This window comes from Kwoniella shivajii, chromosome 1 (genome assembly GCF_035658355.1).
Source record: "Kwoniella shivajii chromosome 1, complete sequence".
Taxonomy (NCBI): domain Eukaryota; kingdom Fungi; phylum Basidiomycota; class Tremellomycetes; order Tremellales; family Cryptococcaceae; genus Kwoniella; species Kwoniella shivajii.
This window is the reverse complement of record NC_085908.1, coordinates 3,501,706-3,518,666: the sequence shown is the minus strand read 5'-3', so window position 1 is coordinate 3,518,666 and position 16,961 is coordinate 3,501,706. Positions and strand designations below refer to the sequence as shown.

Here is a 16,961-nt window from a genome sequence, read left to right as displayed (position 1 = left end):
TCATGTCGACACCCTCTGGATCGAGTGGATCATCCTGGTTTGATACTTTAACTTCCACACCGGTACTTATAGCTACAGCCGTTGGAGTTTCTTTCGCCGCTATATTCGCTGCTACAAGTGGTAAAACAACTGAACAAATCAAAGAACAGATTCAAGAGGTCAAAGCTGCCTCAAACGCTGCTGACGCTAAAGGCAAAGCTGCACAAGCTGTGAGTATACACTCTTGCTGTCCACCGTTCTATGGGGGTAGGTGATCAGGAAGGGAGATAGCTGATGATAGTCTTCAATAGGGAGCATCAATAATGTCTGCACCTTCAACTGATCTCGCTCCTCCCAAGGTATGTACTTCTAGCTCAACCCATTGTCACAAGAATCTCAAACGTCGACAACTATAATAGTCCTACTCGTATCGCTTATGAGATGACCTTGGCCAACTGTGAAATGACGGGCTGATCATGTACCATAATAGGACGACCCAATTTCAACATCTGATTTAGCTCAATATGACGGATCAGATCCTTCCAAACCTATCTACGTAGCCATCAAAGGACGTGTATTTGACGTCACTACCAAACCTGAAATGTACGGTAAAGGAAGAGGATATAACATATTCGCAGGCAAAGATGCAAGTAAAGGATTAGGTGAGTTGGTTACGTTGCTGTAGTTTGTGTTGACGAGGGGAGGGGAATGAAATAGATAGGAGAAGAGACGGAAGTGTTTAGGCCTGGTCAAGCGTGAAGCAATCTCTGTGCATGAAGGGTCATCTAGACTAAAGCTTCACAGACTGACATCTGATATACACACTTCAACAGGAATGTCATCACTTGATATCAAAGATGCTGTACCTGACTACTCATCACTCAATGAGACTCAATTGAACACCTTGAATCAATGGGAATCATTCTTTGAGAAGGTATGTTCATATCATCTGGCGCTTGAATCAGTCCAAGTTATGAAGCTCATGATGCCGGTGTAGAGATACAACGTAGTCGGAAAAGTCGCCCCTTAAACGCCAAGGTAGGATTCAAGGAAGGACGAAGAGGAAATGGAAATGGGAGATTAGCCTGTTACATGAATGATAAGAGAAGTAGACCGACATGCACTTTATCTTTTGAAGCATAAGCTGGGTAACACGTCGATCAACTTCACGATGGCTTGGCTTGAACTTGGAAGCTTGCATCCAATGAAGCTAAATAACATGAAACACTGATTATCAGGTGCATTGACCCAACTCTTCATAGCTGGTACCATCAATATAGTATATTGCAATCACGGATCTACTACCCTCAAAAATTTGATTTGACTCTATTCTCTTTCCTCTCATCCCTCTCACCCTTTCTCCCTCTCCATTGATGATAAAGGTTCAGGGGCATAATCTATAGCCAAGATAATTGAAATTTCCTTTGATCCAACAGCACGATCCCCTTGAGGGAAACACACGTCGAAAGGCGCTGTATGTATCGGTAGTGGTGTGACAGGAGACTAGAACCGACCTACATATTCTTCCTATAACTTCTCACTTATGCTTTATGTCTGTATACCCAGCGATCAATCCGTCTGCATATATATTCTGATCATCGTTGGCCTACTCACAGAAAGACCGGATACCAGAGAACCCGTTAGAAAGGTGAATATCATCATCGAGCATCTGACTCTTTCTCTCTTTCACCCCTTCTTCCTCGTTGTTGCTGAGATCAGCTCAAAGCCTTCTCTCTCTCTTCTGGATCTACAAGACGCCACGCTGACATCGAGTTAGAATCACAATGGCATCAAATTATTACGCTGAACATCCATCACAAACTCAAGCTCCTAATTATGGGAATCCTCCTGCTCCTACTCATGATCCCAATGGTGCTCCCCCACCTGGACAAGGATATGGTGGTGCACCAGGTGGTGGTTGGGATCCAAAGTGAGTGTTTGATAACATTTCGCGGCTCTATACAGTCGGACTCGGAACAGAAGGAAGCTCACAGATGCTACTCCGATTCAGCCAACAAGCTCCTCCTGTAAGTTTCATCTCTCATTACCCGCTACATTAGTCTAGACCTCAAGCTTTCGTCCGTATCCCGGATAACATGACGCTAATCTCAACTACTTTGTCTTCCTGTCCATCTAGCCAATGCACACCCAATACGCTCCTCAACCTCAGATGGGGTATGATCCAAACCAACAACAATACCAACAAGGACCTCCGGGAGGTCAACAAGATAAAGGAATGGGTAGCTCAGCTGCTTGTTGCGGTTTAGGTGCATGTCTAGCTTGTTGCTGTTGTTGTGGTGAATGTTGCGACATGTTATGTTAGATGAAGAGAGTTGGGAAAGGCACATACACAATGAAGTTTGTTGCCCTGCATTCGGGAGAACATATGGGACCATGCAGAAGCGGATTGATGCAAGTTTTGAACCACAAGCCAAAAATAAATAGTACATACAAGCAATGTCGACATTATAACTCTTCTTCTTGACCCTCTTCTATATCTTGATCTTGATTTTCCGCTTCGATCAATTCAGTTTCATCTCCAGCGCCATTTTGACCTTGTCCTCCTCCTTCATCTTCGTCCCCATCACCTTCACCTTCACCTTCTTCCTCGGCCTCGTCTCCTTCGACATCATCACCAGCTTCATCCTCATCGTCTTCTACCATTTCTACATCGGTATCATTCACTGTTCCAGTCGATTTCCTGCCTTTACCCTTTGCTGGTGCAGGACCCTTTTTCGCTAATTTTGCAGCTGCCACTATATTTCGATATGCTGTGAGGTATAGATCGGGAATCAGCCTGCTGCACTTGGCATCCCAATTGATTTAGTCTCGCAATATTCCGAAATTTGCTCCAACCTGACCAGCTGCCTCCCTCCCTCTCCCCTTCGAGATATACACTTCTTATTTCTCACAATGCGTTACGTTACATTTGCGTTGAACCATTTCGCCTTCACGTAAATAGTGCAGAACTGAAACTCACATTGTAATTCCTGCTCTAAAAGCGGTACTAAAGCGTCTGCCGGACCGAAATCCAAATCTGTTATAGCTTTTATCACATCTGATGCAGTGATGGTTTTACCTGATCTTGCTACGGCTTGATCATGTGCACTACTCTACTTTGTCAGCGAGATCATCAATGATACTGTACAAATCAATCCAAGGAGATACCTTACGCAGAGGCTATAAGTTGTATTTCAAATTCATAAGCTCGAGTTTCTATGTCCACACCTATATGTGAACGGAAGAGAATGATTCCGCACTCACTCAGGTAATTTATGAATAACGTTGATCCTCTCAGTAAAGCTAGTACTACATCTTGTTGCATTTTGACATTATCTGGGACCTAAATGTGGATCGAAAGATGGTCAGTACTCCACTCTCACTACAAGAAGACATTATTCGAGTCCGTCCATTTGTTAAACACTGCGAGTGCCTCTGCTCAATCATGGGATCTGACGATATCACTTTGCAGTCCTCACAGCAGACCAGCTCTGGCCCCCCTTCCCTCCCCCCTTCCAGATATCGCCATGAATGCCTTACAGACTGTGGAAATACACTGGATTTTCCGAGATATGCAGAGAATGGTAATGAACCCGGATTTATCACTCACCGAGCCTTTCGCCAATTTAGTCAAATTCGATTTCGGTAATTCGAATTCACTTATTCCTGCAGCATAGGCTTTCTGTTGTGCAGCAGCTGCCGCTTGTTGGGCGGTAGGTGGAGCTTGTACGACGGTAGGTTTGGGAGGCATTTTTGGGATTGTCCGCTTTGATTTTGGATGAGAAAGAAGATGAAGTTGAAGTCGACTTATGGTCCTTCACCGGAATTGATGTAGCAATAATCCAGACTGAGCTGGGTATGAACAAGGAGCTGGTAATAACTCAGATCCTCTTGTTTAGTGTTCAGTATCAATGCTGGAAGAAAAGTAAGAGCGAGGAATATGTATCTTATAAACGCGATGTATTCATACTTTTATTTTTGAAATTCATGTTGATAGACGCGTCAAAGTGTAGAGGTGAGAGACATTTGATTCCGTCATCGATTACAGCTCCATGTGCATTCATGGAAAGGATAGAAACGATAATGTATATAGATGGAGTAGGATTGTTTTGAGGGCAAATACAATTGTGAGTGTATAGGCAAGAGAGAAGAGTGGAGATCCATCAGTGATATTATAAACTAGACAAGAGAATGATGATGGAAGAGGATATTGAGAAAGATCGACCGTCTTCTCCTCACATCCCCTTCTTCCTCTGGGAACATGGTTACACTTCATCTCCGTTATTGGACGATCATGCCAAAATGGTGTGGCCTACATTCGATCCGCGCAACTGAATGCGATGCATATATGTACTATGGTATCCACCATGTAAGAAACCGGACTAAACTCGTACTATCTCGTATATTATACTGATAATCCCCATGAAGCACATTAGTATATACAACCTTGACAAGAGTATGGATGAAATTGGAAAGCATGTTCTGGGGACTGTCACTCACATTACAACATTCACAACAATTAGCGGTACTACGATGCCCTCATAGGATATCAGTAACGGGTTTCCGATGATGACGACGAAGTGAATTAGGAAAAAAGGGGGAGGAAGAAGGCGAGGAACAGAGAGAGATCCAATTCAAACTCACTCCTCATTAAAGTCCTTGTTGCACTTATCAGATTAACCATTTTCGCTTTGACACCTGGACCGTCACCTGATTGACCAAATGCATCGTTATACATGTGTGGATTCGGTGATTGACCGAACCCAACGTTCGATGACAATGGAGTGGAAGACGACCATCCGACTGCAAATGAGAGCGTCGCAAGGATGGCAAACAGAGTGATTGCGAGGATAGAGGCGTTGGAGTGGGCGCGTTGGAGTGGGGGTTTCGTTTTCATAAGCGAAGAAGGGGATGAGCGACAAAGATGACATTGAAACAATCGATACGGGAGGGATGAGTTCATCAACGAAATCAGCGACAAGGATCCTGCTGTAGTCGAAATAGCTTGTATAGTACAATACAGAAATTATGAAGCAGAAGAACACTCACTTCTTGCTAAGAATCTCTCTTCATTCAAAATAGCGATAGCGTTCGTCAACAATAATCCTATATAAAGGAGATTTCCAAAATATCCAAAAATCATTTTTTTGACTTGAGGTTTTTATCAGCCTTCTGTGAATGTCCTTAGTAGCTTGTATTGAAATCGCGGATTACGTCTTGTATGTTCTCGTATGTTGAAGAATAGGTGAAGAAAATGCAGATTTGTAGAAGTTGGATGTTGATTTTGGTGTGACACGAAGATCCGAAGTGATGGTGACGCCCTCAAGTCTCTATGGTGATATCACGTGGCAGACACGTGGGGTATGTGAGCACAACTGATATCTACTCGTATAGATGACTTTCACCATGCATATTTGGGATATCTGAGGAGGTACTAGCGTGAGATGATGAGCTGCCAACGACTTCTCCCTACAAGCATATCAGAGACTGTTATTGAACAGACACCGATGTCGTGTTGATCACTGGTCCTGCTGTCCCGCTCTCAAATTATCATTATCGTAGACAAAACATCAAAGACCCATCTGACATCCTCCACATTCGCTTTCCACTTTGCCCTTCCTTGCTATATCTGCGTACCTCCCATTCTCTTATTACGATTGTTACCACCTGCACTCAACATCCCTCGCTTACAATCTAGGCAACATGCCGGCTCCGACTCAACAAGGACCACCTTCTCAAGGATATTCATCAGATGCAGCGAATGGTCAAGCTGCTCCAGCGGCTGAGATGAGTGTTATACTCTGTACTGCAGGATGTGAGTTTCCGATATAACCCCTGCCTGCTCTGCGTGATGAGCGTTTCAAGCAATGGGGTAGTATTACATTGCTTTAGTGGTGCAAAAATTGGGTAGACTGGGAAGAACAGGGTACTAACCATCCTCATTATTCAGACGACCACTCGATACGTTTCTGGGAAGCTTGGTCTGGTATATGCTATAGACAAATCACATTACAACCTCAATGGGTGAGTTAGTGTACCTGTTACTTTTCTCATCAGACTCTCAGGATGATCGAAACGTGAGCTAACAAACAACGCTGGCTGTAACAGAAACAAGTAAATCGTCTAGCTATAAGTCCAGATAAAGCTTATCTAGCAGCAGCGGGTAATGGTGCAGTGAGGTATGTCCGTTCAGTCGAATGATGGGATCAAGTGATCGTCCATGGAACCAAAGCTGATCAACATCTGGAAATGCAGGATATGGGATATTGTATCGCTATCTAACAATCCAGTGAGTTCTCACTTTTATCATTATCTTGAGGGACAAACCATATAACCCAATCCATCTCACTGCTTTTCCTTGAGAGAGTTTCAGCCATGAAGGGTACAGTTCTCAACTGACATACCGGTTGATGTACATAGATAGCTACGTTAGAAGGACATACTGCGAATGTGGTGGCTTTGGCATATTCAGCTATGGGTAAATGGATAGTAACGGGTAGTGAAGATGGTTCAGTTAAAGTATGGGATACTAGGTGAGTCTCATCTATCATATCTTTGTAGGAAATATATTATAATATGATATCACAAATCACCAGTTGAATATAGCCCATCTTTCACGATATAAGATGCTGATTCCACAATTTGGCTGATAATAGGACCGCTCAAATACAGCGTAATTACTTGCACGATTGCCCAGTAAATGATGTTATCATTCATCCTAATCAAGGTGAATTGATATCATGTGATCAATCAGGTTCGGTCAAGATATGGGATTTGGCAGATAATACTTGTACACATGAATTGGTACGTGGTATTCTCTCGACAAGACTTCAGCTGTCCGACAGCGATATCCCATATCCCACCGGGAGGATGAAGCTAACGATTATTGCAGGTCCCAGACGAGGATGTTCCTATAAGAAGTATAAGTATAGCTTCTGATGGAAGTACTTTAGTTGCGGGTAATAACAATGTGAGTTAACTCTGTTCCGTCATCATTTGGCTATGAGGGAAAGTTTTTTCGGTAGCAAGTGAACAGGAACTTTCGCTGAATGGACATATCGTGGACATACAGGGAATGATATACGTTTGGAGGATAGTACCTGTTCCAGATGGCAATGCGAATCTGTTACCAGTAACAAGTTTCAGAGCACATTCGAAATATATCACCAGAGTCATACTGAGTCCAGATACCAAGTAAGTCATCGTTCTGCCTTGCATTGAGCTGCCCATTACAACTGCCTCATTTCCTTCTTGATGCCTGTTGTCATCACAAAATCCCTTCAATCCTCTTGGAATAGTCGATATCCAAGCTGATAATGACCAATTCAGATATCTCGCAACTTGTTCAGCAGATACAACAGTCAAGATTTGGTCGACGGAAGGACTGGATTACGCCTTAGAGAAAACACTGCAAGGTCACCAAAGATGGGTATGGGATGCTGCTTTCAGTGCTGATTCAGCGTATTTGGTTACGGGTGAGTCTGACCTTTGCTTTTCTTACTTCCCCTACATCAGAATAATCCGAAAGTCACACTTCAGACCGTTGTCTTTCCTTTCCTTTGAATCTTCTGTAATTCGAACGACAATTCCCCTTGCTGACGTGTCATTACACTTGTGTTATAGCTTCAAGCGATCACGCTGCGAGATTATGGGATTTGAGTTCGGGTGAAACCGTCAGACAATATGATGGACATCATAGGCGAGTCGCACATGCAATGTCTTCAATACTGTACAAATAAAATGCTAATAATTGGACTTGTTGTATAGGGCTGCTGTCTGTTGCGCATTGAACGACATTAATTTAGCTTAAATCCTCAGATGCCTTATTCGGGAGACATGTCCAGTATACCCTCTTACAGTCATCCACATACCCTTCAGTACCTTGTATACCAAATCAAATTGACGGAGTCAATCGAAAATTACAATGCATTGTATGATTAATAACTAACTTATATGATCTTCTCCTTTCTTCACTCCACATCTCTCGTTGATGATCCGCAGATGTTATATTCTTCTTTCTCCAAATACCGCTGTGTGGTATGAAGATCGACGATCATCCTGCATTCTATACTCGTTCTATCCCATAATACCACATCACACCCATCTGAGTGGACTTAATTTCACTTCTAATTCAACACTTTTCGCAGTTCTGCTTTTTGCGCAGGTGTTAATCGAGTTGGGAAGACAACATTCCATTTGACTATTAAATCACCCTTTTTCTTCGCTGAACCAGCTTTGGAGACTGGCATTCCTTCACCGGATATTCTAGTTTCTTGACCCGGTTGGATTATTTGCTGTGATGATACAGTGAGATCGTCAGCATGTCATTCATGGAGAAACTAGGTGGTAGAGGGATTGTGTTTGTACGAGATTGGTTGTACAGTAGTGAGATGATCAACTTACTCCCTCAGGTAAAGTGATTTCTATTCTCCTTCCATCTAGTTGTTCTACCTCTTTGGTTATTGCTCCACCCCCATCAGGTCCAAGCAAAGATTGCGATAACGTGATATTGAGTCTGGTGATTAGGTCATCGTCCACTCTTTCAAATCGGTTGTGCTTCTTTTCTTCTACAATAAATGCTACGGTCCTGAAAACATCGGAAATGACTAAAGTCAGCGACTAGATACCGAAGTGAACAAGGTGAAGATATTGCAATACAGATGACAATTAGGTGCGGGAATAAACTTTATACTCACTGAGATTGACCATATTCATCTTCGTTACCCGCACCTGCAAACTTGATCTTGGTGCCCTTTTTCCAGCCTGCTTTATAAGCCACCTCCAGTATCTTTTCCTCTTGAGCACCAGATCTCATATGTCTAGTTATCTTGAGTCGTTTCGTTCCTCCTTTGTATAGCTCTTCAAGAGTCAAGGCGAGAGGTTTGGTTATTTCGCCTGGAGGTGGAGGAGCAGATTGTGGTTCCCCACCGAATCCACCTGGCATACCACCACCACCCATTCCCGGCATTCCACCTCCCATACGTGATTGTCTCATTCTTGGTCCTCCTCGTCCACCACCGCCTCCACCTAAGTTACCGAAGATATCTTCCATGCCACCACCACCACCACCGCCGGAGGATGAGAAGAATGCACTGAACACAGCATATCAGCTAAAATACTTCTGACCGAAGGATTTCACGTTAGCTGACGAGGTCGGTACTCACTTGAATATGTCATTTGGATCAGTAGCGTGGAATGATGAGAATCCACCACCGCCGCCACCACCTGGGAAGCCACCACCAAATCCACCTCCAGGCGGTCCACCACCGCCTTTCAAACCTTCTTCACCGAGTTGGTCGTATACTTCTCTCTTGTTCTAGGAAAGTGAAAGTTTTCAGCGAGCCATAATAGTGAGAAAGAGGGGAGGAAGAAGGCTAGGGTGTATTTTCGAGCGAACAGTCTGTCAAACTTACCGGATCAGAAAGAACTTCGTAAGCTTCACCGAGCTTCTTAAATTTCTCTTCAGCTGCAGCTCGCTTGTCGCCGGGATTCTTATCCGGGTGCCATTTCAATGACTCTTTACGATAAGCCTGAACAAAAGGGGAGCAGCGAAGATAGTCAGCAAAGATGGTCCGAACGGTCGGGCAATGACGACAAGAGTCGCTACAACGATAAAGGGAAAGAAGATTGGTCAACTCACCTTCTTGAGCTCAGCCTCCGACGCGTCTTTTGATACACCTAGGATCTGCAGGCCGACGTTAGCTATGATGCACCTGGGTCTGCACCTCATGGACTTACCTTGTAGTATTCGGTGTTGTTCACCATTTTTGTAATTGGTTGGTTGTGCTAACTTGTGTCTATAGTACGTACGTAGTCAATCTCTCTGTTGCGTGATTTGGAAGACTTCTTCTGACTAAGTCAACGCAGTTATGATTCTTCTGCCTGATATTTACAGATGAGGTCGGATAGAATGGGATATGGATGTAAGATTTAAGCTAAGAGATGCAAAGTGGATGAGATGGATTTCTTATATTTTCTGATGAATTCCTCTGGTATAATCTAGAATCAACGAGCAAATATCAACTTCCGCGACAAAGTACCGTCATCGCCACGTGACAAAATTCATTACGTAAATCAATATCCTTTGTGTCTTTTGTCTCCTGATGAAAGAGGGCTCATGAAAGCAAAGTCACTTGAACGGGGTTATTCGCTCTATCGTTCGTTGCGAAGGCATATATCTCACCTTGGATACAGTATACGAGCTGATTTAGGGGGGAAGTGATATTTCGACCTCCGATTAAAAAAAGATCAAAACATAGGCCGAGTAATATAGTATACATGCTTACATCTCTCTTTTTGTCTTTCCTTACTCCCTGCCAATCTCCCTCATCTGTCCACTGAATACTTGAGACTTCAGTATCAGGTATGTTCGCACCTCCAGGTGTGGACTCCGAATCATCAGGGGAGAAGATCACACCACCACCTTCACCTACGTTCCAACATGTCAAACCGAGATTCTCCTTGAAAAAGCTTTTCTCACCGACTCAATCCCACAATCCTGGTCTCCCTCGTACCCCTACATCTACACATGCCCATTTTCATAGTCATAGACCAAGCCATCTTTTCAGTCATAGGCATGATCATGGTAAACCAGACAATGAACAAGTTAAACATTTCACACCTATAGAAGCTGCCGAAGCTGATAAATCATTACCTACTGACCCAATCTCACCAAAGAAGAAAGTAAGGATATTTGCCGGTGAACTGGAGCCTAAACAAGGCAGAAAAGTAGAAGGTTTGACCAACAACTTAGGTGAGACGATGGAAGAACAACCGGCATCACCGATTGGTGGGAACGGTGGTGGGGTCGACGATGATGAGCATCTGAAGGAGGAGATGAAGAGCGATACTGGTGTAGCAGGAGAAGCTCTGGTGATGCTGCGTAAACTTATGGCTGACCAGAAGGAAAGTGAGGAAGACCAAGAATCGAACAATCACGGGAATCAGAATCGAACTGTGCGTCAAATGGATCAAAAACATGAAATTACAGCTCCAACTACTGATATTCTACCCACTGAACACCAAGTTGATAGCCAAAAGCAGACTAATGATCAATCTACTAATCTCACTTCTCATAACACTTCTAATGCTACTTTCGAAGAACCAAAAGATCCTTCCAAATCAATCGATATACTACACAAGCTCAAATCAACTCGATCAAGTCTTTCTTTGGCTAAGAAGCGATCATTCAAATCACTCAAATCACTTAGCCTTAATTTGAAATCAAATGCATCCAAGAATCCTATACCACCTGTTCCACCTGTTCCACCTGTTCCACCTGTTCCACCTGTTCCACCTGTTCCACCTGTTCCACCTGTTCCACCTGTTCCACCTGTTCCACCCATTCCCTCCGAAGACGATAAATTGGTCAGCCCACGAACGCCTATAGCTGATAAATTCACTACAAGTGGGAAATCTTCAATAAACGAGATTTCCCCATCATTGTCGAGACGACCTTATGAACTTGCATACGACAATATGGGCAATGGCCGGTCATATATACCGCCGAATACTGCTCCACCAATACTGGACCAAAAGATAGGAGGCGAGAATGAAGCTTATTATTACCCACATCCATCCCAAGGTGCACCAGCTGCAATTCCACGGTATCGTCCATGTCCAAATTGCACTTCCCCACATATCACTTCGAACTCGACAGCCCCTGCACAAAGTGGTTTCCCTTGTCCAGCACCATTTCCTTCCCCCAGCAGCAAAGCTCACGGTCAATGGTGTCAACCACCTGGAGCGCCAGTTCATCTTTATCATCCCGCTTCACCTACCCGTGACGATATACAAGAAGGTCCTCAGTCAGCTCCTTTACCCTACCTCAACACTCCGCAAAGTGTAAGAGATAATATCCAACTTTCGCCCGGACCAATGAGGGAGATACGACGACAAAAGGCCTACAAACAAGATTCGCACAAAGGAGAAATCGTGGATAACCGAGTGAAGGATAAAACTGGGACAAATAATGGAGACCATACGGAAGTACAGTGCCTGAAGAGAGACACAAGAGAACTGGAAGAGCACCAACCACTCGGAAACGATCTTGATGACGTATACTTGCAGCAAACGAGAGAGCACAGAGGTCATGAAGATCCTGCGAAGTCGTCCAAAAATCACAAGTCCATAAACAACGTCGAGCAGGTTATTCGATCGTACAAATCTGAGTATGCACACGCGAAGGAAGCCTATCAGAGGCCTGGCTTGAGTGAAGAAGAGAGAAAAGAAGCCGAGGAAAATATGAGAAGAGCTGAAGGTGGATTCAAAGAAGCAAGACAAGCTTTAAACGAGATGAAGCAGGAATTCGAAGTGAAAGGCAATCCCAGTGAGCAGCAAACGCGTAAGGATGAAGAGACTAGAAGGAGCGAACCGGGTGAAGCTATTAATGACAAACCGCTGAAGGAGAAGGAGAAGCAGCGGGAGAAACAAGAACACAAGGAATATCACAAAGGGCAACATCATGAAGAGGATCTCAGAGGATTTGATGACCGTCGAAAGCAAAAGGAGGTGGTAGAAAACGCCAAAGAAGACAAGAACATCATGGAGTTACAAGACATGGTTGAACGATACCAAGATCATTTCAAGGAAGCCGTGAAGATATACAGGAAGGAAGGTTTGACGAGTGATCAAAGGAGCGAAGCTAAGGATTCAGTGAAAGTAGCCGAGAGTCAATTGAAGGAGGCGATACAAGCTTTGAATGATATTCAGGAGGAACAAGGCCATAAGGTGCGGAAGGCAAACAAAGTGATTGTGGGGAAAGGCAATCTCAACAACGAAAGAGCACAGCCAATAAACAAAAACAAAATATCTGCTGCAGCAAAGGTCGCTTCCGGCGGTGATCATGACATAGGAATCGAACAACATCCTGTCGACGGACAACAGGTGAAGCCGACTGGAACAGAACGAGAGGTAAAACAGATTCAAGATAGGGTGAAAAAGTATAAAGTGAGGTATCAAGAAGCGATACAAGCATATAAATCCAAAGGGATGTCGGAAAAGGATCAGGTAGACGCTAAGCAGAATGTGAGAAAGGCTGAAGCTTTGTTACGGGAAGCAATGCAGGCACTTCAAGACATCAGAGAGTCACAGAGAGCGAATGAGACACCACAAAAGGATAAAGGAGAAACAAAAACAGAACGCGACAAGACAAAAGCTCTCGTGGATATGCAGGCCCAAGCAAAAACATGTGATCAGAAAGGCACGCAAGCTGAAGAATTCGTGCTTCCTACCTCGACTGTCAAGTCAGGAGAGCGATGTGAGCTTGAAGCAAGAGTGAAAGAGTACAGAAAACAATATGGTGAAATGATGAAAGAGTATGAGCGCTCAGACAATAAAGAATCTGAGAAGACGAGCGCTAACGAAGAATTGAGAAAGGTGGAAGACAAGTTAAGATACGCCTCGGAAGCCCTGCGGATTCTGGACGGCGCCCACCCGATCTCAGTCAATGGACCGACCAGGACTGTTGCACAACGAGATCGAGACAATGAAGACACAGACCCTCACAAAGAGAGCGAAGAGCAGGAATGTTCAGAGAAGGTCAACCAACTCAAGATGAAATATGCTTCTTTGTCAAAACGGGTGAAAACTCTTCAAATGGATGATCAGGAGAAGGTCGAGAGATTGAGGTCTCTGAGATCATTGAAAGATGAGATCATCAAGCTCTCAGATAAAAGTTTATTCAGCTCAACCGTAAAAAAGCAAGACAATCAAATTGTCCATGATGGTTCTGAACAGTCAAAAGGGACGGTACCGATATTCAATGCTGATATTCCCGAAGCTTATCCTCCTTCTGGTACGGGAAAGGAGTCGACCTCAGTTAGCCCGCCAACAGGCACCGAAAACGCTCTGGAGCTTGACGGAGCAAGAGGAGGAAAGGATATTAACGATAATCTAAAACCTGGAATGGCTGACAAAGCCGGAAGGCCAGACCGGAATAACGAGATGATTGCAGAAATGAGAATCCAGTATTCGAGTCTGATCAATCAGCTCAGAGCTACCGACTTGACTACAGCAGAAAGGCAAAAGCTACTTCGGAAAGCGGAAAGCCTAAAAGACAGACTGAAAGAAGCATCATCATCCCCTTCAAAACATAAAACACAGAGTCCTCGTAAAGTAGTTGATAAAGGAACCTTGTTGAGACACGCTAAACACCAACAGGCTGCTTTGGTAGAATCTATCCAGGTGGAGGGACTGGACTTAGGTGTCAGAAAGAAAGGAGAAGAGAGATTGAAGAAACAGGCTGAAACCATCAGAACTCTTACCAGGAAGATTGCTGATCCGTCAAACAGGAGTACGGGAGAAGAGGTTAAGGGCAAAGGTGTAAGTAAAGAAGGAGGAGTTACTCCCGATCAAGTTCGAGGCGCAATTAGACAGGCCGCTCATGATCGTGGCGAGCAAGAGCCCACTTTACCACTGACCAAAGAAAAAGAAGATATCCCCTCTGCTCGATTGACGGAAGGAAGAAAAGCGGAGTCGGGAAGGTTCCCTCATCATGTGGATCAGAATGAAAAGGGCAGTTCAATGGCCGGAGTTCCATCTTGGGAGCAATTACGTCCACTGAGAAAAGTGTCTCCTGTACCACCTACCCCACCAAAATCGCCAGCTAGATTAGCCGCGAAAAAGAGAGGAAGTGACCGCGAGGAAGAAGCGAAAGTTACTTGGTCCAATTCCCTAGTGGCACTTGCTAATTGTATAGGTGAGTCCTTTGGTTCAACGGTCACCTGGTCATCGTTTTCTGTGTATGCTGGGATTTGTAACTGACTACTAAAATGCTTGGGCTAGCAGATTTAGCCCAAAGACTTGCTCAATCCTTTGACAATAGCTGTTCGACATCAAATCCATTTATAGGGGTGATACACCATCTCATTGCTGGATTATTAATGCAGAATGATCTTCTCATATCTCTGAAGGAGGTACTAGGGGAAAGTAATGTTGTGTTACTTGAGGAGTTCGGTCACCACATCTCGATCGTGAGGGTTTATGTGCAAGATCTGATGAAAGAGAGGGAGAACGGGCAGGTAAGGAAGGAAGAAGCAAAAATTGCAGATCAAGCTATTGAAAGAGGTTCTTGTTGTAGGTCACATCTTGTTATGCCTATAGCATTGAAAGTGGACTGACAAGATAACCAGTGCTTCAAAACATCTCAACTCAGGGGGTCGTGAACCACCTTGTAGGATTAACGGATTACATCACACCTGGAATGATGATGGTTTTGAAAGAAGTGACGGAAGAATGGAAGAGAGAAGGAATGGGAGTGACAACGTGAGTAATCTTTTTGATCTTCTGATCATTCTGTAGCTCACCTTGAAATTACTATAGCCTTGTTCATGCTATATTGGCAATCCGGCAGGAACTGTCCATGATCGCGATTGCTAATAAGGGGGAGAAAGGCATCGAAGGTATCGATAAAACTGAGAGCATTATAGGAATTTTGGATAGGGTGAGTCTCACATTTATACTTGAGTAGTATTGCGACATGCTGACACATTCGTTACCGCCTTTTCGGTGGTAGGTACTTGCCTTGGTATCACCTGAGCAATACCGATCTTTAATGAAGAGACATGATCGCGAAGCTCAACTGGGAAAGATCGATCTACCCAATACTCAATCGGGGCTTTTCGACCCCAGTGAAGGTGAGAAGCAATCACTGACCACTCATCGTTCTTTAGACGAGAGAGAAAGGATAAATAGTCTGGGATCGAAAATGGAAGAATCAACGATCAAGTCCAATGAGATACCTTACCGTGTGTCTCCGAGTTATTCACCTCAATCTACTCCACCGTATGGACCCCTTGCAGTATCTGAAATTCCCAATTCTAACCCCAGGTCTCCCCCTCGTATCCAAGAATCTCTCTCACCCAAACCGTATCCGATCACATCACCACATCCCCTATCGACCACAGTACCTCGCAACTTATCTGTGATGGACCCACATGACTTGGTCCTCGAATCACCGGAACGGGCGGATCCAGCAGTCTACCACACACAGCCGCACACATCTTCCGTCCGAAAGACCACACCTCTATCTCGATCCCTTACACCCAAGGAAGATCCTCCTGGTTCGATATCGAATCTGATGTCACGCATTACCAATAAGCTGCAGAATATCAAATCACTTCCAGAAAATAAGGAAAGCAAAGCCAAGAAAACACGATCGAAATTCATCATTTACCACGATGACAAGGAGGTAAAGTCGGATGTGTATGGGGGAATCGATGATGATTCCATTTCTCATTCTCTGAACCTATCAAAAACAACACGGAATTTCTTGGGTCATGGTGGGAAGTCACAGCGACCTGTAAGACCCACGTCTGCTTCTGCTTCATCTAGCTTCTCAGCTACCTATCCTTACACTGCTCCTCTCTCTCAAAGACGGTATCAGGAATGGCCGCCTACCCCAAAGCGATCTGACCAAGAACGAACGGAGTCACATCAAAGAGCCGCCTTCCCTTCTAAGCCTGAACCTGTACGACTTGAGCAATCCGCCGAATTTCAAAGCCAACAACATGATGGGTTTCATACCCATTCCATCCACCCAACGTCTTCTTCCGACTCTGGGACACAGATTTCATCTGGTAACGGAAGAGGTAGTGAAGAGTCAAGTCCATCTCAATATTCCCAAACGTCACTTTCAGCTTCACCCTCGTCATCATCTTCTGCATCAACGACCAAGTCCGATGAGAAAGCTAGGAACCTCCTGGACAATGCTGATAGTGGCCCAGGGACAACTCATCATGATTGGCGCAATGACCTCGATGATGTTCTCACACAGAAAGATTCTGAAGTTCAAGTTGAACCTGACGATGATCAAGTCAAAAGAGCGGAAAAAGTCTTGTATCATAAAACTTTGGCTACTCCCACTCCTATCAGATCGAACAAGATCAAGCAAAGTGGTTTAGAAGTCAACCTTATATAAAGGTCTTGTCATATTTTGATATCAGTCTAGACAGTTGATTTTCTTCTATTCGGGTTGATTAAAG

General features: G+C 44.2%; 6 protein-coding genes across 6 annotated transcripts; 4 read left to right on the top strand and 2 right to left on the bottom strand.

The window, feature by feature from the left end:
• Window positions 1-2: 2 nt before the first annotated feature.
• IL334_001299 (uncharacterized protein) lies at window positions 3-1,009 on the top strand (the record flags this gene model as incomplete). The annotated part of the gene is made up of 5 exons (XM_062933056.1): window positions 3-209; window positions 291-338; window positions 470-641; window positions 813-913; window positions 977-1,009. 5 exons carry the CDS (start codon window positions 3-5, stop codon window positions 1,007-1,009), a joined length of 561 nt encoding a protein of 186 aa, XP_062789107.1.
• A 754-nt stretch (window positions 1,010-1,763) lies between these two features.
• Window positions 1,764-2,302, top strand: IL334_001298 (uncharacterized protein; the record flags this gene model as incomplete). Its single annotated transcript, XM_062933055.1, has 3 exons — window positions 1,764-1,909; window positions 1,991-2,006; window positions 2,117-2,302. 3 exons carry the CDS (start codon window positions 1,764-1,766, stop codon window positions 2,300-2,302), a joined length of 348 nt encoding a protein of 115 aa, XP_062789106.1.
• Window positions 2,303-2,445: 143 nt separating this feature from the next.
• On the bottom strand, window positions 2,446-3,730 carry IL334_001297 (uncharacterized protein; the record flags this gene model as incomplete). Its single annotated transcript, XM_062933054.1, has 4 exons — window positions 2,446-2,750; window positions 2,960-3,073; window positions 3,244-3,322; window positions 3,590-3,730. 4 exons carry the CDS (start codon window positions 3,728-3,730, stop codon window positions 2,446-2,448), a joined length of 639 nt encoding a protein of 212 aa, XP_062789105.1.
• Window positions 3,731-5,682: 1,952 nt separating this feature from the next.
• IL334_001296 (uncharacterized protein) lies at window positions 5,683-7,789 on the top strand (the record flags this gene model as incomplete). Its single annotated transcript, XM_062933053.1, has 11 exons — window positions 5,683-5,794; window positions 5,930-6,003; window positions 6,088-6,158; window positions 6,235-6,268; window positions 6,400-6,512; window positions 6,636-6,783; window positions 6,872-6,949; window positions 7,052-7,173; window positions 7,309-7,454; window positions 7,603-7,678; window positions 7,747-7,789. 11 exons carry the CDS (start codon window positions 5,683-5,685, stop codon window positions 7,787-7,789), a joined length of 1,017 nt encoding a protein of 338 aa, XP_062789104.1.
• A 316-nt stretch (window positions 7,790-8,105) lies between these two features.
• Window positions 8,106-9,744, bottom strand: IL334_001295 (uncharacterized protein; the record flags this gene model as incomplete). Its single annotated transcript, XM_062933052.1, has 7 exons — window positions 8,106-8,273; window positions 8,383-8,566; window positions 8,676-9,071; window positions 9,144-9,295; window positions 9,393-9,509; window positions 9,620-9,664; window positions 9,718-9,744. The coding sequence occupies 7 exons, from the start codon at window positions 9,742-9,744 to the stop codon at window positions 8,106-8,108; spliced, it is 1,089 nt and encodes a 362-aa protein (XP_062789103.1).
• A 600-nt stretch (window positions 9,745-10,344) lies between these two features.
• On the top strand, window positions 10,345-16,897 carry IL334_001294 (uncharacterized protein; the record flags this gene model as incomplete). Its single annotated transcript, XM_062933051.1, has 5 exons — window positions 10,345-14,677; window positions 14,767-15,054; window positions 15,111-15,243; window positions 15,301-15,421; window positions 15,494-16,897. 5 exons carry the CDS (start codon window positions 10,345-10,347, stop codon window positions 16,895-16,897), a joined length of 6,279 nt encoding a protein of 2,092 aa, XP_062789102.1.
• Window positions 16,898-16,961: the final 64 nt, after the last annotated feature.